Source organism: Aaosphaeria arxii (assembly GCF_010015735.1).
Source record: "Aaosphaeria arxii CBS 175.79 unplaced genomic scaffold BU24scaffold_3, whole genome shotgun sequence".
NCBI lineage: Eukaryota > Fungi > Ascomycota > Dothideomycetes > Pleosporales > Aaosphaeria > Aaosphaeria arxii.
Window position 1 is genome coordinate 988,052 of NW_022983476.1, and position 20,614 is coordinate 1,008,665.

A 20,614-nucleotide genomic window follows, 5' to 3' on the forward strand; every position below is an offset into this window, starting at 1 on the left:
GGCTGAGCGAACGGGAAGCCCTGTTTTCAATGTCCAATGGTCGTATGTGAAAGATGAAGGTCCTTGAAGGCACTATGTATCTGAACGATAAGAACCGTTATTTCCTTCTTCAAATGATCAGTGAATTGAATGTGTAGCTCACGAATACATGTCGAGATATTCAACTCAGTACCTGAAATTTCAAAGACATAAATCAAATTGAGGTGTAAACCACGTCTTGATGTCTAAAGCCCAACTATGAAATAAGTTTCAAGCTCTGAGGGCACCCTCACCTAGCCCTTTCTGCTTGCACTTTCCATATTACCTGAGTAATAGGGGGGATGCAACGAAATTCTACCAGGGTAGAATCTATGGGGCATGACTATCAAGTGGATGAGACAGAATCTGGTGAAACGGCAATCCAAATGGGTTTTCTTTTTCACATGTTATACGTACCTTGGTATTTAATTGACATGGCGAACATCATGGTGAATAAAGTGATTGTAATGTACCTATTTCAGCCCCATTCTGTTGTGGAGTATTGGATGATCTTAGCACCCATTGATTTCGACACAAGTCATGAAATTCATGCACCGCAAATAACACAATCCAGCTGATGCTCGTCGATCCCTCTATGAGACAATAATATCTAAGAGAAATCCTCTCCAGTCTCCTCAATCGTGCTCTTGATCCTCAACAGAAGGGTCGTCTTCCACTTATCAAGCTTGCTAAGCTGGTCGTACTGGAACAACTTGTCGGAGAATTGCTCCTGGTCGCCATCCTGTACAGCAGCAGCAAGATCGGTGAGCAGCTGATGTTCACGTTGCTGAGTAAAGCTCTCGTCCAAGGCACGGTAGCGGTCCAGTGCTGTGTTCACGCCAACCATATCGCCGGTGCATAGCTGACAGATACCAGCCTTGAGTAGATACTCCTTGACAGACCAACGCATCAGATTGTTGTTGATGCTTGACCTAGCCACCTTCTCGTACAGTTCACTAGCATGGAATCAGGGTACTGTTATCAATGGATATGGGGGTACAGGTGCATCTTACATTGCTTTGTAATCTATCATCTTTGGTCAGTATTCAGAGTGAAATTCAGAGATTGAGAAACTCACAGTCTTTGCCCTCGAGTGCTGTAAGATCGGCAGTCTTCAGCCATAACTTGTTTGCAAGAGCCTAGGAAGCATTAGTACTGGTCGGTCGCTTCATGATCTTGGTCCTTACTTCGGCATTGTCCTATGGAAAGTTTCAGTATTTTTTTAAATCACCTTGAGCAATTCATAGAAAGCCACTTACACTCTCATACCAACTGGCAGCCTCCTCGTAAGCTGCAGCGGCTCGTCCTTCATCACCGAGTTCGATTTCGAATAATTCACCGAGATTCTGCTTATGGGTAGCAGCACGGCGAAAGGCACCTTTGCTGCAATAATGGGCAATAGCTAAATCTGCGTTAGTATATGAAGCTGACACGGCAACAGTTAGGCATACCCTTGTCTAGAGATCGAGCTGCGGCTTCTGGGTCATCTTTCTTGTATGCCTCTGTTGGTAATTAGTAATTAGTATAGTGTAACAGTGAGGATCGCTGATGACGCACTAAAGGCCTCTGTCATGGTGTTTGCATGGTCGTCTGGTTCCTTCAGCTGCTCAAGTTGTATTTGTGCTGCCTTCTCGAACGCAAGTCCTGCTTCCTTGCCTGCAGATAGGTTAGAATCGTACAAAAACTGATCAATATTTTGGATGCAGGACTAAAAGTGCATACCTTGCTTCTGCATTCGAAATGCGTTTGCAGCAGCGATGTACTCCTCGGCCGCTTTCTCATCTTCAATAACCGGATACATTAGTGATCCATGTAGGCGATGCAAGGGAGAGATAGATACATTTATCAGCACGACCACCAAAGAAACTGAATCCTCCAGATGCACTTTGCAGCGTCTTATCTGCCTATACGGATTATAAGTATAAGAAGCCAGAAGCTGTGGCTGTGTTTCAAGTGTCCCACCTGACGGAGAAGGGCTCGGGGATCGCCAGCCATGTTCGCGCGTCTTCAAAGGATAATGATGTGGTTCCGGGTATTGAGTTGAATACCAAAGATTTGAATAATTTGAATTTCACGAGTTATAATGTTCTGTTAAAGCAAAGCAGGTTCGAGACAGGTGGCTATCGAGGATGACGACCTTCCCTGATGGTCAATGCGTCAGAAGATGCTGGCGGAGTAAGTTCGGTTACACTAGTCTCACTAGTGGCATTTACTGTTGACGACATCCCATCCATCACTACGTGCAATTGATCCTTAAACCGTAATTGTATCGAATTCTGAATACCTGACACTTCCACCTGGGTTATTTCCTACTGAGCCACTGCGTCACACAGTAGCTTACGAGCTTAATACTGCCCCGCCATGATCTCTCGGCAGTTTTGTACCCACGCGAGATCACTGTACCACCGGGGTGAATCTACCACAACGTTGAGGACAACTTGGAGACACTTTCGCGCATATTCATCCGAACTAAAGCACGACCAAAGGGTCTCGGGTGCTATAAAGTTCTCGCAAGTGGACGCCCTACTCGCAAAGCCAACCTGGTCGGTTGATTCTCTCCTCCCTTCTCAAAGTCAAGCTCTGGACGCACCTCCGATATCTCCCCAGCAACTACAGCGCCTACTTCGATTGTCGGCTCTCCCTCCTCCCAAGACACTAGAAGAAGAGAAGAAGATATTGGATACTCTCGCTTCGCAACTACACTTCGTCGGCGAAATACAACAAGTGAACACAGAAGGCGTACAACCACTGCGTGCCATCAGGGACGAAACCGTAGCCTCGTTGCGCGATCAGACCGTCACTATGGACACACTGAAGGATGCTTTTGCGGCTGAAGAAGTCGTTGGGAAGCACTACAAGAGGATCTATCGAAAGCCAACCGTCACAGATGCCGCGGCAGCTGAGAAGTGGGACGTCCTTGGGTCTGCACAACGGAAAACCGGGGGTTATTTCGTCGTGGAAAGTGAGAGACTCCAGAAGTAGAGTTGGTACTACAGCGCGACGAATTTTTCGAGCGACTTGCATGCGCATTAGTGCATGCTATAGTAAGTTAACGATAAGGCACTCCGGTGAGCAAAATTAATATATTATGGTAGAATGCAAGCGTTTGCTGTCGATTTAGGCAAAGACAAAGGCCGTATTGCCCTTTCAAGGACTCAACTCCCATATATGGAATTCCACGATCAATCTGAATACTCGCTGTATCAACGCCAGGACGCCTTATCAAATTCCATTCATTCGGAACAGAACCCACCCCCTCATGCCTTCTAGAAGAGACTCTGCCGGGGAGTAAGGCCATCGTAATTTCACACATTCAATATCTCGTTCAATACGTTGATTGACTGAGATAGAGTGATTTCGAACCCTCTATGGCGAGGTTCCGTGGAATAATCGAGGCGTATCGCAAGTACAAGAAACACAGTGCTTCCTGCGAGTCTCATTGCAACACGTGCAGAACATAGCTTCTCTGATCCTTTCCAAATCGGGTGTTGGCAATCTCTCTATCTTCGGAGTGGGTGGCGGTGTTGGCACCGTATATGTTTCGAAGAACAGTGAAGGTACATTGTTCACCGTGGGAATCGTCTCCCTGGACTGGACAACGATCACTTTGGCCTTTGCCTTCTTCGATTTGGGCTTGATGGCACATGTCACGTGATCTTTCGATTCACGTTCCTCTTTTCGAGTACCGTCGCCCGCCAACGACTTAGCGATCGACATGCTTCTACCGATATCATTTGAACAAGATTTTGGTCCTAATGGCTGTTGGCAAGAATGCGCACCCATCGCCGGAGGATATGCGGAATCATCAGGTGATGAGCGATGACGACGAGCCTCATGAATTCTAACGACTGGACCATCACGATATGCAGATTTCCGATACCGCGATGGCACGTCTCTTTCCTTTGGAGCAATGATGTGTGTAGTCATAAGAGGCGACGACATGATGCACACAAGCGGGGATTAAGCAACACTACCAACAGATAATATTACTCAAGTCGACACTTGTTTGAGTACTCAGAAGAGCTTGGATTGTGATCAGGTAGTTTTGAGTGCGAATGTTGCGGGATGGATTGATGGGTATGAGTTGGCTGAAGTGGATGATAAGAGAGTTGGTGGGCGAGGGTGGGCGGTGCGGTTCTTATGTGGCAGACAAATGCCAAGGTTTCCACCACCCCCGACACCTTGCCCAACCTCCAAGGACTCTTCGCATGCGTGAGCAGCTCTATTGGGTCTTAAAATCCCATAATTTCCCACGAAAAGTCATTTATATCTCAATAGAGCCGCCAAAAGGTCGAGTATGCAGGAGGTCTTGAGGACATATTTACTTGGTGGTCAATCTGAGCTCTTCCCATGGGCGGCCTCTAGGAGAAGATGGCATTCTCCATGGATGCTTTTATTCGTACCTGGAATTGAAATCAAGGCTAACAGAATGGATATAGCAGTCGATGCATCACCTTTGAATCCACTTTCAAGTCGATCCTCGCTGTCGTTGCCAGGCTATGCCACCACGAAGGGCTTGAGACTCTATTACCTGGCTTTTGTGATCGTAGCCCCAATATCCAAAATCCGTTGGGCTAAGAGTGATCCAATATTGCCATGCCAGAGTTTTCAGCTCTTTCTGACGAGTTGTGCATGAGTTATGTACTTGCGGTCCTGAGGACATTCACTGATGTTGACCGGATGACATAATCAGATTGCTGACATAATCATCTCATACATGGCGCTAGGCGGGCAATGAGTCCACCCCTGCTACCAGCCCTCTATTATAGTCTACGGTACCTACCTAGGTACCTTTGCGAATGTTTCTTTCTATACAAAATAGCACTTGTCTTGCATCTGTGATAAATTAAATTGTCATGTGTCAAAAATGCGATAGCTGCACATGCTTACTGTAGTGGAAACGCAACCATGCGACCGTGTCATTGTCTTCCCGGAAGTGTTTCCTGGGAACACTTTGTGAACCTTCTTTTCAGGTCATGGCTCAGGAATTCATCTATCGATACTTTTAAGAATTTGGGCTGTCTTAGTACGGGCTATTGGTACTTTCTACTTACCATTGTCTTTGCGACTGAATAGTATCTAGGTTAGGTAGGTAGGTAGGTAGGTGTCTAGGTGTACCTTATCTTAGCGTCAAAAACCATGCAACCCACTACAATGCTCTCAGCCCTCCACTTGTCGAACTGTGTGCGGAATATCGATAAGATACGGCAAATGCCTGAAGATTGTTCATTGCTATTGGATTAAACGTCGTGAGAGGCATACAATGGCGCGATGCTCGGCATACATTTACAGACCAACCAGTTACTGGAGACTAAGCTCAAGGAGCTTCACAGCTCAACTGATAGAACGTGCTGGGTCTTGACATCACGGTGTCTGCTGACCCTGAGGGTCCAAGTCTCAAGTACTGCTCCCCACTTAGTGTTTCACCGTTTCGAGTAGGACTTGAGTGTTTCACGAGGTGGACAAACACTGCCCAAAGCTTCCTTCCTGGTGACATTGCTCCCGAGTCTACAAGACTTGTACTTATGGTACCAAGTTCACACGCTGTCCTTGCAAAGCCAGCAAGGTATTGGTATCGTAAGTTACCGGCCATAGGGTGATCACTCCATGAAGACGGAAGGACAATGCTCGTAGGATTTTGGGGGTACATCGGCTTGTGGCTAGACCCAAATGGTGGATGAATTGACTACAAGTACTCGTGTATTGGATCGCTCAAGGACCAACCTCGGCAAGGCATTCCTTGTTAAATCTAAGATCGAATCGCGCCAATGATGCACACTTCCGTCATACTTCGCGGTTTTCATGCATCGCACATGACCTGCTTGATGGTCTCAAACATCGCATTCTTATTATTCCGCATGTCGCCCGCCATGCATTTTCGCATCTTTCGTCCTCATACCCCCCTCCCACCCCCGCAACCCCTTCGCATGCCTCGGGCTCAATCGTACAATGGCTTTGCTCGCGGATCACGCAAAGCAGATCTACCATGACAAGCAGGCTCAAGTGGTGCTGTTCTCGTCGACGGCTATTGCCCTTTATGGGTACGATCAAGGCATGATGTCGTTGATCAATACCAATTACAATTATCTCTCGACCATGGGGATCGCCAGCGACTCTGCAGTCGTGGGTGTCATTGTGAGCGTATATTACCTGTATGTGATGCCCATAACAACATCGCCCCGAGCAGTCGAAGACCTGTAGTAGAACCCAGACGAAAGGCCTAAGTATTTGATTTCGATAGAATTGAATGATACTGACTGTTGGGTCTCTCTCTAGGGGCTGTGCGGCTGGCGCTGTTCTCTTCTCTAAGCTCGCCGACGCCCATGGACGCAAGAAGTCAATCTTCCTTTGTCTAGCTACTGCATCGCTCGGAAATTTCATCATGTTCGTAGCAGGCTTCGGGTATTCAAGGGGAGCTCTTGCAGTCATGCTGGTAGGGAGAGTCATTATGGGTTTAGGCGTCGGTGGTATTGACTCGGTCATCCCAACGTACAGTTCAGAGCTCTCGAAGGATGAGGCACGCGGGAAAGCGCTTGCCCAAGAGTTCCAGTCCAATATCTTCGGCCTCTTGATGGCTTTTGGCATCAACCTCGGCGTCACCGTGGCACTGGGGAAATGGTCTCAATGGGCCTGGAGAACTCCAATCATCGTCATGCAGATCTATCCCCTGCTCCTAATGATCTTTGTCGAAAAATTGCCCGAGAGTCCTCGCTGGTATATCTATCATGGCCGTGGCAGCGAGGCTCAATTAGCACTTAACGAGATATATGGCAACGAAGGTGACGCTCGCTTTGAGGACCTCATAGATGCACATGAGAAGGAAAAGAATGACCATGTCAGTTACTTAGACATGGTAACTCCAAGGCATCCTCAGTTTCACCCCACCGTCGTCACCATAATGGGCCAGGTCAACCAAGCCTTGACGGGCTATGGTGCAGTGTCCGTATACGGTCCTCAAATCTTCGAGGTACGACCAACTTTCATCATCTCCCGCTCTCTTGTCACTTTATACATACTGACTAGCTATCTACAGCTCCTTGGATTCCCCGTCCAAATGTCCGAATACCTCACTCTAGGCAACTACACCTCCTACTTCTTCCTGATGACCGTGGCCTGGCTCTTAATCGACGCTCTAGGCCGCCGTAAACTCCTCCTCCAAGGCTCTGCCATCCTCTCCATCTCCTTCCTCCTTCTCACCCTGTTCGGCGGCCTATCCTCTAACGTCCGCTGCCTCTCCATCGACCCCCTCATTCCGGGAATCCTCGGCACAATCGTCCTCTTCATCGCCACAGGTGCCTTCGGAATCGGCTGGCTCGCAACCGTCTGGCTCATCCCGACAGAGATCTACCCGACCACGGCACGTGCCCAAGGCACCGCCATATCCGTCATCATATGGGGTCTCGCGAACTTCGCCATCACGTTCCTCACGCCCGTCATGTTCAACAATCTCTCGTACTTCATCTTCCTCGTCTTCGCGGCCACGAATGCCGTCGCGGGTGTCTGGACCTGGATCTACCTGCCCGAGACCGGCGGACGCTCGTTCGAGGAGAACCAGCAGTTCTTCCAGGATGCGAGTGAGGAGGCGTCATGGAGGGTCGCGAAGGTGAGCGGTGGGGAGTACGCTACGTTTAGGTATCCGGATGAGGAGGGCGAGGGGAGAGTGGACTCCGAGAGGGTGCCACTGTTGAGCAGGTTGGATGATCAGTTGCCCAGAGTGGAATGAGCGTGTGCGTGTGTGGTCGTCGTGGAGAGGTGAGGACAAGGAGAGAGTGTATTGTTCCCCCCAATTATGGGATTGCCTTAGAATGTATACCCCTGGTTCGTTGCTATCGCTAGCACGATCAATCGTCATGTTTTGTACAGCTTTCTTGTATGTTACAGCTCGCTTCAGCATTGTCGTGAGGTTGAGTTTATTGATGCTCTTTGGCGAAATTGTTACAAGCACAGCTCCGCTCATTGACATTTAAGAATCAATATCACTGCAGTCGGCGCCAAATGCTAGCATGAGAAGAATATATGATATGTCATATATAACATTTACTAACCAGGTGTGCTGTATAAATAAGTTGTATCTATTTATTTAGAGCCTTCTAAGGCGTGGAGATGTGTGATATTCACAAAACGCTGAGCTGTCGCGTTTGCTTGCTATAGATGATGATGATTTAGGAAAACTCTAAGAAATGCAGCGAAGTAAGGGCATGTCGTCGACAATTTGACCAAAACTAGAAATGAGGAGTCTCCCCCGTAACGCCGTCGCTATGCATCTATGATGAAAACAGAATGAAGGGTAGTGATGGCGCAGAATCCGCAGAGCAAACTATCCGTACATGCACAAAATTAGATCCGAAACTTTGTTCTAGCACCTCTCGACCGAGTCGGTACTACCACCGCTAGAAACCTCCGTAAGGACCTTGTCGAGCCCCGGCAGAGTGTCCATAATTTTGCTGCCCGGAGTAGGCTGGAACGGGGGGCGGTGGCTCGAATCGGGATGCTCCTGTAGGTGCGTAACCGGGTGATGGCGAGCTGGACAATATTGGGGCGTAGTTGTCGTGCTGAATCATTCCATACGGTGCCCCTCGAGTTGCAACGGGCGATGTGAAGCCATAATCATCCCCGTAATTGCTTGGACTGGGTGGCGCTGGGCTGTGCCTTAACCCAACCTGTGATTGTCCATACTGCTGGTTTGACCCGTAGCCACCATAGGCTGCTGTTGGGTTTTGGAGCGGCGAAGGGCCTCGGTATCCTGTCGGTTGCGCATCGTAGCTGTTCTGCGAGCCGTACGGCCCTGGGCTAGGGTGCGGGCTGCGGTGGGGTGCTGCACTGACGAACCCATCATTCTGGCCATACGACCCATCGGCAGTGGGGTTCTGGTAGCTGGGAGGAAATCCAAATGAATCCTGGGTTTGCGAACGCTGCAAAGGAGACTTCCGCATGTCTCCGTAAGGTGCGACTCCTGTTGTGCTGCCGTTGTGATCCAACCTGTGCATCTCCATATCGCCTCGCTTTTCTGGCACAGCTTCCTCCACATAGCTGACCTTCGCATCGCTATAGCTCGGCATCGCAGGCAGGGCGTCTTCGTTCACAGGCTTGCTCGGCGACGAGAACCTGGCGTACTGGGGAACGTCTGGAGGAGCGCCGGGTTGGAAAGCCGGGGCATCATGGGCGCGGTATTGTTGATTCATGGAGTAGTTGTCGATTGCTGGAGGAGGAATGGGAGGGCCATTGTAGCCTTGTGGATAGGGACCGTTTTCGCCGCTCTTCATCCGCTTGTGACCAGAGTCACTACTTGAACAACAACTACAACAGCTGCAGCAACACATGGCGCATTTAGCACCGCAAAAGATGCATCGCACGATGCAAAGGATTGTGGAGAGAGCGATGATAGTGCCTATGATTATGACAGCGATCACTGGCCATCTGTAAGGATTGTTAGTAGCGAATTTGGGCGTATAGTTCTGACCACGGCTACTCACTTGCACCAGGACTTGTCCATGCACTTGTCCCATGACGAAAGCGCCTCCTTCGCGTCCGCGAGGGGATCGCGAGCGGCGAGGTAAGGCATTGTGGTATAATGTTGTTGAATTCTGACTTTCGAGAAAATGAGGAAATCGAACGAGTAAAAGAGGCGGACGGCAGGTTCTGGGTGTCGGCAGGGGGCCAAAAGATGGGCTGTAAGAGTCCGTGGTCCGGCGCTTCAGATGGATGGTCCTCGTACCAAGAGGGCGACCGTGAACGGGTGACAAAGGATAACGAGGGACGGCGGACAAATGCAACACCTCATGTCACAGCAAAAAGGTTCAGTGCGCGAAGCGACGAGCGACAGGAGAAAGGATGAAGATGAAGCAGATATGACGGTAGGCAAAGAGTTAAGGCAAAGGAAAGCAAGTTACGAGGTGGTGCAATAGAGTACAATAGGTAACTAACTCGTGGAGTTGGAGCCGGCTAAACACCCTCAGACTACGAGTGTGATCATTGGGATTGGGTAGGAAACGAAATGGCAGGACAAGAGGCTGGATTGGGGGCAACCTGGAGGGAGGGTGATCGACAAGACGGTTTGAGTAAGGTAGGGCAGGGCATAGAGAGGGGAAGAGAGGAAGGAGGAGATGGTGAGTGGACGGGCGGGGAGGGGGTGAATTGGAATTGCGACGCGGGAGATGTGCAGGGAAGAGGGAAGACAAGACAAGGGAGAGACCTGGTTAGAGAGAGAGAAAGAGAGAGAGAGATGGACAAGGGATAGGGATATGGATATGGACCCGTACAGTAACTAATTATTACCTCGTAGGGAGATGGAGATGGATGGATGTGAAACGTGAGACAAGAGCCAAGCCAGAAACGGAACTTGCGCGTCTCCCCCCGTGGCTGAGTTTGGGACATATTAACGTTCATCCTTTGCCTTCGTATCATTACGAGTCCCCTCCTCAATCCCATCTAGTCTATCCACTATTACACCGACACCATCATTCCACTAGCCATCACAACTGTCTGGAGACTCGAGGCTGTGATAATCAACTAATAATTAGATATGCCAATGACTTCTAAATATCTAGAATCATGTCATCCGACCTATAAGGCTATAATTGGCTTTCTCAAGGCCTCCTTCTTCAGCCAAGGCCATACCAGTACTCCCAGATTGCGCGACAGTTTGAGTGCCCCTCGTATTGGACAGCGTTTTGCCGTTGATGTCAATGATAGCCGGAATGAAACGAACTCTTCTTTCTTGTCCTTTACGGAATTGGACCTGATCTGTTCGATACCTTCGATTACATTAACTTGGCGCACCCATTGGTTTAGGGTTCTTCCATCTATAGCGACGGCATAAATACGGAGTACTGTCCGGAGCAAAAATAGCCCTGGACTCCTCCGAATATCTGCTGACTACGTATCCGAAGAAGCGGACTATCAACGTCTAACAGTCTCATTGGGTCCACCGCCATGTTTCTGAACTTAGATTTCTCTTGACATCTGAAATCGCCATCGTGGGTGTCCAACTACCTCCTCGATTAGCAGTAGTCCGCTTGATTCGACTGCGAATGATTACTTTCAGCGTCTAGGCGGTGACATGTTACTCCAATGTTGGAATGTCGTTTGCATAGCGGCAGTCGCTCACAAAAAGGCTAGACTATTGAACTCTGTGCGACATTACGAGTCCATGCGCATTGCGCACTTCGAGTCGATTCAGAATCATATGGGCACCTCTCGATCGTCTGCTTGCGGATACTTTTGATTTCCGACGTGTTCTAGAAACATTCTATAAGCAGCGATACCTTGAGTTCGGCGACGCAGGAGGCGGAACCAGCATTGTTTCAAGCATGGAAGCGTGGATATTCGGATGCTTTGGTGTTAATCCGTCACGCCAAGACATGTTGACACATGACAAGAGTCCTATCGGATCACGTTAACGGATCATCATATAGGAACTACAACTGTTGAAATGTGAGGATTTCTCGTTACCTTAAACTCTGCCATACTCGCTTTCTAATGTTCCCTCTGCGAAATGAATATTGGAATGTCCCTTTCGAACGTCAGATTTCATTTTGGTATCTGTTCGCTAAGTAAACATATAATCGTGCCAACGTTCCGCCTATTTATTGATATACAGAGCCTCAAAGGGAAAGAACCTGACCCGCAAGCCCAGCCTTGATCGCCTCTTCGAAACTCTCCTTTTTCAACCCCAGCTTCTCATTCCAGAGACCCTCTGATGCATGGTCCCCTAGGTTCTCCGAGCTGAACTCGGCAGCTTTGATAAGCGCACTGGTTCCGGCTTTCTTGTCCCCTTGGCTGAGCTTCTTGTGACCGATGGCGAACAGCTCTTTGCTAGTAATATGTTTGACGGTCCATTTCTCTCCTGTCAGCTTCTCGACCGTCGACAGGATTTCCACCTGTGAAGTCTGGAACGATGAGACGTAGACGATTTGGTTTTTGGTCAAGTCAGCATTCTCCAGCGACTTAACCACGGCCTCGCCGACCTGTCGAAGCGGCGTGCAGGAGATCTCCCCCGTTCCCTCATCGATAAGAGTCACAGTCTTGGTAGCAGCATTGTAGCCCAACAATCCAGAGTTCATAGCCTAGTTGCGGCATCAGTATCGCAGACCTCAACATGGCGACGGAACTGAACGTACCCAGTCAATGAAAGGACCCGTGATGATACCAGTCCACGAAATGGCATCCTGCTTGCTGATGAGGTAATCGACAACGCCGTTCTTCACGCCGAAAGCGGGGACGAGCTCGAGGGCCCTGGGATTCTGCGTGTTGCTTCCGAATTCGCTGGGGATGAAACGCTTCACGCCTGCCGCGATGGCGGCGTCGATGTATCGAGGTTGGTCGGGGATGGCGGGGGCTCCTACCGTGAGGACTACAGCATCCTGGCCTTGGAATGCGCTCCTGAGTGCGTCGGGGGCATCGTAGTCTGCGCGGATGACCTTCACGTCGGAGGGAAATATTGATGACAATGTGTGCTGTTCGAGAACTGTGACATTGAACGATGACGCCCGGAGGGCGTCGAGGACAGATGGGCCAAGATTGCCAGTGGCCTATGAGTCCTCAGTACTCGCAGAATATGAAGGGCATCATTATACGGCTGCACGATTTTGGGACATTGGACAATACCCATCGGTGAGATACTTACACCAACAAGAATAACGTTCTTGATGTCAGACATGGTGGAAAAGATTTAGAAGCGTCTGAGATGATTTAATTATTCGCCATTTTGGAGCAGCATTCATAGATTTATACCCCGAAAGACCCTTGACGGGCTGGTATCCAAGATCCCGAGGACGAAAGTCCGTCGTGCTGTTGCAGAGTTGATACAGCGGAATGATGGTGGCACAGGATGAGTAATTCAAAGATACTACTTGGGATTCTTGCTTGACGACATGCTAGGTGTAAATATTTATCTGCTGACATGATATTGGGTCTCTGTTCGAAGAAATTACATACGAAGAAATCATGTGTTTTACCCGAAAGCAAATGAAGGTGCTGCTGAAGCCATGGAAGTAGTGTAATACCAGTCGTGGGATGGGATGTATTTCGGAGTGCAAAGGCCAACATGAACCCTCCATGATTATTGTTTTGGTGAACTAAACGCATGGTTGGCAGGGAATGCAATGCGCCAAAAGTGCGGAATTGTTGCTGCTTATTCTATACAGAGACATTGAGTGTGCCCCGGCAACGACTTGCTTCCGCGTTGGCTAGTAACAGATCTACGAATGGACGCAGTCCATGACGGAACAAGTACCGGTACATTCTCTCAGGACGGCATCTGAAAGATTACAACAGGCCTTCGAAGATTTACAAGCCTTTTAGCATCGTTGACAAGAGTGATCTTTGACAATTCAATTTCCTATTCGGGCCATTGACCTCTGTCTAGTAGGTCGACCAATCTACCTAGGTCCGTTGAAGTGTTACTACACAAACATCTATTGATTACAACAAGATATGCATAACGAGTGGCAAAGCCCATGGGTATCGAGGGATATCAGACTATCTGTATACCCATAAAAAAATTTAAAAGCACATTCATTCTTGATATTTCATTAGTCGTCATCATCAATGTCAAGTCTCTTCTCAATGATGCCCCATTTCTCCAACTGCAACAACAGCTCAAGGGAATCTTCTGCATTCCAAACACTGATCTCCCACTCGTGGTCCTTGTGTCCAAGGCTCTTCTCATATACTCCGGGGATCTTCTCAATTGTCCAGATCAGTCCCTTTTGGCTCGCATTGAGATGTCGGATGTACTCGCTGACCTTAGTCAGTGCATCCTCTGGCCTTCGACGTTGGATGCAATGAAATGGAAGACATTGCGTGGCTGAAGTTTCTTTGGTGGAGTCTTCTTTCATCACCCTTGAGCTCCTTCGGATACTCTCAATATCAGAGATGATCCTGTTGTAACCAGCCTCGGTGAGACCGAGTTCCTCCATCTCGGGTGTGTGAGGTGGGTATAGCGGATGGCGAAAGGCGAACCTGGCAATACGAAGCCTAGTGCCATGCTCGACGGTCCTGCGACATTCCAGTCTGCGATTGTGTTCGTACTTCTTGCTGTTTGAAACGTTACGAGCGCCTTCGCTACTGTCGTTGTAGCCGCGCTTGCATGCGCTCCAAAGGCTAGCTAACTTCGAGATCGGGCTCACGTATGCGAGGCGCATGTTGATAAAGGGGTTGTTCTCTTGCTCTATCATGAACTTGGCATACGTTGTTGAGTGCGTACGGCAGTTTATGTTGGCGCGCATCCACGCTCTGAAGAAGGGATCTTCTCCATAGCGGACAGCATGGCTGGTGATCAAGTCCCGTTTAGACGTCGGTATGGCATTCGGCCATAAAGCCCAGGGGCGAGTTCGATCACGCATGGTACACTGGTGGTGATGATATGGCGGTACAGTGGCCTGTAGAGGGAGAGATCCGGACGACTGGCTGTGTTCGCTTGGACGTCGTCGAGGTCCCGAGACGCTGTTGTCTTCCATCGATTTGGTGGTGATCAATAGACTGAAAGGATCTACGAATGAAAGCCGTTGCCCCTCATTGGGACTGAAGGCAGCCCCCATTGATTTTGGGGATTATAATCCTACGTGAAGTATTTGGATGAGCGAATCCTGAATTCGATTCGGATCCGAACAAGGAAAATGAGCCGACGCAGACCATGACTGGTACACCTCGCGCCCGCCAGTGGAAGGTAATATCAGCCAAGAGCTTGTTCAAAGCCGAAGCCTGTTGTCGAGTATTGTATGAAAGTCCATGGGATTCTCTCGAGATCCTAGGTTGGTGGCTTGAGGTTGTTGTATTGTTGGCACTACTACCTTTTGTGGCGGTTGGGCCAAAGGTAGCATCTCTGTGGCGCCATCTGTGGCTAGGAACTTTGCTGGATGATTTCGAATCCTCTGCGATATCGCTCAAAAGGTTTGACAGCGCATTCAGAAGACGGCAGTAATCACTGTAAGTGATACCGTGATCAGCCAACGTGGTGGTATATTCAATGGGTTCACAGAGGCGCCAATTGGAAACAAAATGAGATCGCGGATGGGGGCACTGATCGCGGTCACAAACTCCTGGTATGACCATTCCAACAGAGTCAATGAAATGCTTTTCTGGATATTCGGGTGGTCTCCGGAAGTCGGCTGGCATGACATCTGGCCGTTGATTGTGGTTGTTCAGTATTGAAGTCGTGCTAATGGACGACCGCAGGCGGCTTAACATTGATGGCCTTCTACCTCTGTAGGTATCCGTAGGCTTGCTTTCCGGGCAAACTTCAACTGTAAGAACACTTGTTGACGTTGCACTTGACTGTAGGCTCGGCCTCCGTGATGATGGAGAACTTGCTCGGGATATAGGCGGTGACGAGCGACATGTGCTGCTTGAACGGCGAGCACCCACCGCTCGCGGCTGCGCATACTGCAATTGAAATGGAATGGCTGGATCGCAGACTATATCGTGCGATTCGTCCACCGAAGAAGTCTCGTGCTCGTTGTAAGAGTAAGATCGAAAATCCGACTTGGGCATGGTTCCTACACGGTCGAAAGGAGCAGGCTTAAGTTGTGCATCGACTGTGTCGAGAGCTAATGTGTTGCACATATCGTTTCTTTCGAAGATAAAGTCATATTGTGGAGCGTCCATTTTGGAATTGACTTCGTACAAGTTGTCGTCAAATGGGTTGGGCTCTGAGAGACATTATACACTGACAATTACGCCTGTATACCAGACCTCGAAACGAAACCCTCCAACAACATATATGATTGTCTCGAGTTCTAGAGCTTCCCCGCTCAAAAGAGCTCTAAGCTCTATCCACGTTGTGCTGAACATTTGTACCGTAACACTGGGACAGTCGGGGTTGGGGCGCCCGCCCACATTCCGTAGGCTGTTGCATAACATTGCGGTACTGGAGATCTCCAATGCTGAAAGACAAGCGGATTTCAATAAAGAAATATATCTATTGCTACCCAGACTCCCGGCGCTGGCCTATTTAGGTATCGGGATCTTCGATAGCTTGCGCTTGTGGCGTGTACCCTCCGCGGCAAGCTTCTGCAATCCCAGAGGCTCGTGGACATACGCGGCAAGGATGGCATTGCCCCAAAGAAGGTTAGAAGCTGCATGGTATACTGCTATTTACTTGGCTATACTCCCGCCATCACATGCGTTTAGTTAGCTCTAGGCCGGGTCCAGGAATGGGGCGTGAACGAACAAAGCCAGAGTACCGAGATCTGGACGCCCATACGTACAAATGCACGGGGAACGCGGATCTGAGCATGAGCTGAACTACAAGAACTGCATTCTCCCAGCATGGGGCTACTTTTGCTGTGCATGAAGCTGTTCATGATGCAATGGCTGCGCGGGGTTTCCGGAAACTTCGTATCTTGGTCAACCAGCGGCCCCTACCATTTTTAATAGCCGCAGAGCTTCCATTACTACACTTCGCATACTGCTTTGTAAACCCTTCATGATCTACAAATCCAGAACTTGGGGGGATTCAATTGCATCAGATAGCTAGTAAACCATGGTGCGCATATTTGGGATGTACTTGGCAGCTCTCTGCAAGGACCTAAAAACTACTAGCTTTCAGCATGAAACGCGTACAATAACATCTCATTCCCAAATTCAAACTAGCAATCAAGTTGAAAGGTGTTCGCGGGTTTGAGTGGTGGCGAAGCATGAAACCGCTAGCGGCACTGCGTAGCTTCTTTCAGTCAATGCTTGATAATTATGTCATAAGCCTATCACTTGACAATGCAATGTCTGGGGAAGAAAGAACCAGAAATTATAAGAACAAAGATTCAAAGAGTTGGGTAACTGTCTATGATGAGAGCTTATAGGCCTGACTCTCTTTACGTGTGACACGAACAGCAGTAGATGAAATAATGAGAAGTGACGCCAATGCAAGCATAATATTTGCTTCGTGAGGAGTGACTGGTTGACTCTGGACTCATACCCTTTTGCAAATCAATGACTTGTTGAACACAGTCATGTGTGTTGCACCTTTCGGATTCTGGTATAAATACGTCTTCACGAAGTGAACCTGCGTTGTTACAACACCTAACCGTATCTACAAACTGCATTTCTCTGGATACATACCATTAACACATTACTTACACCTCGATTTCAGCCTTACGTTATCTTTCAACAGCTTCACACCTGACCCGAAATCCTGAGCGCAAAACGACTGCCCGCATTCTCACAGCCAAATTGATCCAGGACGTGGTGATTAACCAAAAACTTATGACTCGACAAGAAGACGAACGTGGTGAGCAGTATTCTGCATGAACGAAAGGCTAAAGCGTATATTAACGATGATCCAGCAGGCAATATGGTCCCCGTGGGGCGAGGAGATGGAATTATGACCCTAGAAAAGGCTCGTAAAATACTGGGATTTGGTCCACACGAGAGACTCACGTTAGAGTCTGTTGAGACATCGTACAATTTGTCCGCACTGGCCTCTAAAGTGGTCGAAGATCATCCAGGGGTCGATCAGCACTCAATAGACAAAGCCGAAGCGGGCTTCATGAAAGCCCGGGAAGCATTTGAATATCTCAAGAAAGATCTGTAATGTGTACAAGGATCCTGTAAAGAGAGCCTAAGAGAGGTGTTCAAAGATAGAGTGGTGAATGTCCGGCACGCATGACGAGATGTTAAAGTCAGCACAATGCTTTTGTTAACACTTTCTACTTAAGTCATTCTATGATGCTTGTATAATGTTCCTGATCCGTGTTCATGATGCTCATCATTGCACCTGTTCCAAATACCAAGTCCACAGTATATCATAGCCACTCGGGCATGCCAGGAATTCTCACTAGGCTAAGACATCAATTATTCACTTTAGGTACTCCAGAAGTCTTCATCATGGTCTCTTTCCTCGATGTTCTCATAAGCAGTAAACATCAAAAACCTCATAACAAGAGTGCGTCACGGACAAAGACACACCATTGTGGTAAGAGTGCTCTACGTGAACATAGCAGAACTCATACCAGTAGACATCCACCAAGCAATTCTGCCAGTCAGAGTTCACGATTAGTGGATGATGAAGCTATTTTCAGGATGAATGGTTTGCGCGATGATTTGCCATTTACCTCGTTTCCAACGACAATGAGCTCTAGCTGCACCCAGCAAGTCTTTTCGGAGTGTCCTCAGTTTGAGTATGTTGGACTTAGCTACACTGGATCTGCTGATGATTTCTTCGTTGACCCAATTCAAGGACACAAATACTTCGCCTCGCGTAACTATAAACCACTTGAAATTGCCAATGGTTACCGTGTCCAAGAAATTCGACCACAAGGACGCGGTACCTACACCGGTCAGGTTGATGATGGGTTTGCAGCGGCAAGTGGCTACAAGGTCCGTGAGGCTCGACCTCAAGCATTCAATCACTCGGAACCTAGATATCAATCCCCACACGGCGATTCTTACCCGGCTGCCGATCAGCGCGTTCCTCAACATGAATATCGCTCTCAGTTCCAGGAAGCTAACTCTGGAAGGGCACGCGCGACTGCGCAATATAGCTCTTCGACGAAGGGTAATGATATACCATACAATGGCAGTCATCATAGAAATGGGAATAATGCGTATCCCTCTGAAGGAAGTAAGCAGTCGTTCACTTCAAGCGACTATTCTGCCAAATCGTCTTTCAATTATAGCTCCTATCGAACCCGCACTGCCACTCCCAAGAAACCTCCGATTCCAGACACTGACCTGCCGGTGGGCTTAAAGTCTGAAGTCGATCTTTACGCTGTTCTTGGCGTACCCAAGTCTAGTAGTGCCCAGGAGCTGAAGAAGGTGCATCGTCAATTGTCTTTGAAGCATCACCCTGACCGCGTGCCAGCCGAATGCAAGGAGAAAGCCACGGAGCAAATGGCCGAAATCAACCGAGCTTACGATGTCCTAAAGGACAATGAAGCTAGACGAGTGTATGATACCACCGGTAAGGTAGTCGAATCTTCATGAGCCCATATGTTGATGCCGCATGGAAGAATGTCTGTTCGTAGCTGCTATTAAATACAGCCATAAAGGGGGTATGGTATTAATACTGATAGTTAGTAATTTACTGTAGCCTTTGAAATACATGCGTAGTCAGGTCTAAAGGTTCGGAGTTCATTTGAGTCTATATTGAACAATAAGGAACAGCAAGCACGATGTCAAATAAGAAGACGACAGAATTTCCGTGATTTTGGATCCCAGTTAGAGATGCTCCGTAGTCCACCCTTTTGTAGGTGATGGAAGAGAAAAATAACGCCAACGCCGCCAGTAATTGACTTGCTTTCTTATTATTTCACAAATGTGTTCACTGGCAACCGATAGATGTCTATTGTCCAGTACGGCCGGCGGGTGCCATCCCATTGAGAGCTGCCATGGAGACCAGATGGAACCGCGATATCCTCCCATTCGGTGTCAAATCCGGCTTCGTGCAGATCGATTTCAGCGACCTAGGATGAATCAGTATTTGTGAGATATGGCAGATTTTGAATACAAATTACCTTTGTGTAAACATCGTAGCAGATCTGTCGATCGGCACCAAGCCCATTGTACCATCCGAACTTGCCAGCTGGATCTAGGAGCTGGATCACATATTCAGAGAAAAACTCTCTCAGTGCCGCATAGTCTTCGGCAAATGTGTCATAGTAGATTGCATCGAGTACGACACCTTGCTCAACAAGCTTGGGAAGGATGTCCTGCCACCTGCCTTCGTGGATGATGACGTTGGGCTTGTCGTACCAGCCTTGCTCGCGCAGGCGTTGGTGAACCTGGGGGTGTGCCTCAATGATGTGATGCTCAGAAGGATCATGTGTGAGGATAGCCGTATCGACAATACCCATTCCATGGCCGACGTTCATAGTCCTTAGACCGGCTTTCGGGATCAATGTTTCGGCATGCCTTTGCATGATCTGAGTTTCCCAGTCCATCATAACGGCATTGTCGCTCTCGTCCAACAAAATACCAGGTTTATATCGCAACTGACTCTTGAGGTAGGCATGGTTATCCAAAGAAACATCGTCCAACACCTGCTCCTCGACAGCCTCCTCGACGGGCTTGGCTTCCTCCTCAGAAATTTTCTGCTTTTTGGCTGCTGGTTGCTCATCACGTGTTTCGTCCGCTTCCTCATTCTCTTCACCCTCAGCTTCAACACCACCCATTCCTAGGGCTTCCATCTTGGAGAATAGAAGTTCCGCACGCACACCAGCCTCGACCATGGCCTCGTAGATTTTCTTCTGACCCAATCGCAATGCGATACAGCCGGGTGTTTCATCTTCTTTGTTCAGGTCGTTCCAAATTGCACCATTGGCAAGCAGAAGTTCTACAGTCTTGAAAGCATCATCGCCCGCTTCTTTGCCATCCTCGGCTTTTCCGCATGCTGCAATGGCCGCGTGTAATGGTGAAGTAGCGACTGAAGCGGTAGGGTCCTGGACATTGGCGGAGCCCTCTTTCAAGAGGATGTGGAGCGCGGGAATGTCGTGGCGCTCAGCAGCCGATATGATGCGCTTCGCGAGAAGAATCTCTTCTTCAGATGCTTGTTGAGCCATTGTCTTGAGAACACTGTCGCAAATATAGGTTACGATGTTGTGATGCCGAATTTCTAGTGGGGAAGGATGGAAATTTTGGCGCAGGGATTCGCGATAAGATA

At 48.7% G+C, this 20,614-nt stretch overlaps 9 protein-coding genes across 9 annotated transcripts; 3 read left to right on the forward strand and 6 right to left on the reverse strand.

The window, feature by feature from the left end:
* Positions 1–368: 368 nt before the first annotated feature.
* BU24DRAFT_420220 (alpha-soluble NSF attachment protein-like protein) lies at positions 369–2,094 on the reverse strand. The gene is made up of 10 exons (XM_033527427.1): positions 1,981–2,094; positions 1,859–1,922; positions 1,741–1,800; positions 1,576–1,674; positions 1,470–1,520; positions 1,278–1,420; positions 1,206–1,217; positions 1,097–1,157; positions 1,032–1,044; positions 369–974 (listed from the first exon to the last, which is right to left on the reverse strand). The coding sequence occupies exons 1-10, from the start codon at positions 2,011–2,013 to the stop codon at positions 629–631; spliced, it is 882 nt and encodes a 293-aa protein (XP_033385524.1). The 5' UTR covers positions 2,014–2,094; the 3' UTR covers positions 369–628.
* A 154-nt stretch (positions 2,095–2,248) lies between these two features.
* Positions 2,249–3,218, forward strand: BU24DRAFT_145634 (uncharacterized protein). Its single transcript, XM_033521185.1, has 2 exons — positions 2,249–3,062; positions 3,114–3,218. Exon 1 carries the CDS (start codon positions 2,380–2,382, stop codon positions 2,998–3,000), a length of 621 nt encoding a protein of 206 aa, XP_033385525.1. The 5' UTR covers positions 2,249–2,379; the 3' UTR covers positions 3,001–3,062; positions 3,114–3,218.
* BU24DRAFT_145658 (uncharacterized protein) lies at positions 3,073–4,137 on the reverse strand. The gene has a single exon (XM_033521186.1). It carries the CDS (start codon positions 3,958–3,960, stop codon positions 3,385–3,387), a length of 576 nt encoding a protein of 191 aa, XP_033385526.1. The 5' UTR covers positions 3,961–4,137; the 3' UTR covers positions 3,073–3,384.
* Positions 4,138–5,814: 1,677 nt separating this feature from the next.
* BU24DRAFT_388214 (MFS monosaccharide transporter-like protein) lies at positions 5,815–8,020 on the forward strand. Its single transcript, XM_033525004.1, has 3 exons — positions 5,815–6,170; positions 6,295–6,985; positions 7,052–8,020. The coding sequence occupies exons 1-3, from the start codon at positions 5,968–5,970 to the stop codon at positions 7,739–7,741; spliced, it is 1,584 nt and encodes a 527-aa protein (XP_033385527.1). The 5' UTR covers positions 5,815–5,967; the 3' UTR covers positions 7,742–8,020.
* Positions 8,021–8,026: 6 nt separating this feature from the next.
* On the reverse strand, positions 8,027–9,783 carry BU24DRAFT_145680 (uncharacterized protein). Its single transcript, XM_033521187.1, has 2 exons — positions 9,492–9,783; positions 8,027–9,435 (listed from the first exon to the last, which is right to left on the reverse strand). Exons 1-2 carry the CDS (start codon positions 9,578–9,580, stop codon positions 8,409–8,411), a joined length of 1,116 nt encoding a protein of 371 aa, XP_033385528.1. The 5' UTR covers positions 9,581–9,783; the 3' UTR covers positions 8,027–8,408.
* Positions 9,784–11,621: 1,838 nt separating this feature from the next.
* Positions 11,622–12,676, reverse strand: BU24DRAFT_343464 (NAD(P)-binding protein; the record flags this gene model as incomplete). Its single annotated transcript, XM_033523369.1, has 3 exons — positions 11,622–12,083; positions 12,138–12,548; positions 12,644–12,676. 3 exons carry the CDS (start codon positions 12,674–12,676, stop codon positions 11,622–11,624), a joined length of 906 nt encoding a protein of 301 aa, XP_033385529.1.
* An 874-nt stretch (positions 12,677–13,550) lies between these two features.
* On the reverse strand, positions 13,551–15,624 carry BU24DRAFT_448924 (uncharacterized protein; the record flags this gene model as incomplete). The annotated part of the gene is made up of 2 exons (XM_033530921.1): positions 13,551–14,509; positions 14,583–15,624. The coding sequence occupies 2 exons, from the start codon at positions 15,622–15,624 to the stop codon at positions 13,551–13,553; spliced, it is 2,001 nt and encodes a 666-aa protein (XP_033385530.1).
* A 2,460-nt stretch (positions 15,625–18,084) lies between these two features.
* Positions 18,085–18,939, forward strand: BU24DRAFT_460269 (DnaJ-domain-containing protein; the record flags this gene model as incomplete). The annotated part of the gene is made up of 1 exon (XM_033531809.1): positions 18,085–18,939. The coding sequence occupies one exon, from the start codon at positions 18,085–18,087 to the stop codon at positions 18,937–18,939; it is 855 nt and encodes a 284-aa protein (XP_033385531.1).
* A 130-nt stretch (positions 18,940–19,069) lies between these two features.
* BU24DRAFT_366812 (arginine N-methyltransferase 2) lies at positions 19,070–20,556 on the reverse strand. Its single transcript, XM_033524320.1, has 2 exons — positions 19,470–20,556; positions 19,070–19,418 (listed from the first exon to the last, which is right to left on the reverse strand). The coding sequence occupies exons 1-2, from the start codon at positions 20,511–20,513 to the stop codon at positions 19,260–19,262; spliced, it is 1,203 nt and encodes a 400-aa protein (XP_033385532.1). The 5' UTR covers positions 20,514–20,556; the 3' UTR covers positions 19,070–19,259.
* Between the last annotated feature and the right edge of the window lie 58 nt (positions 20,557–20,614).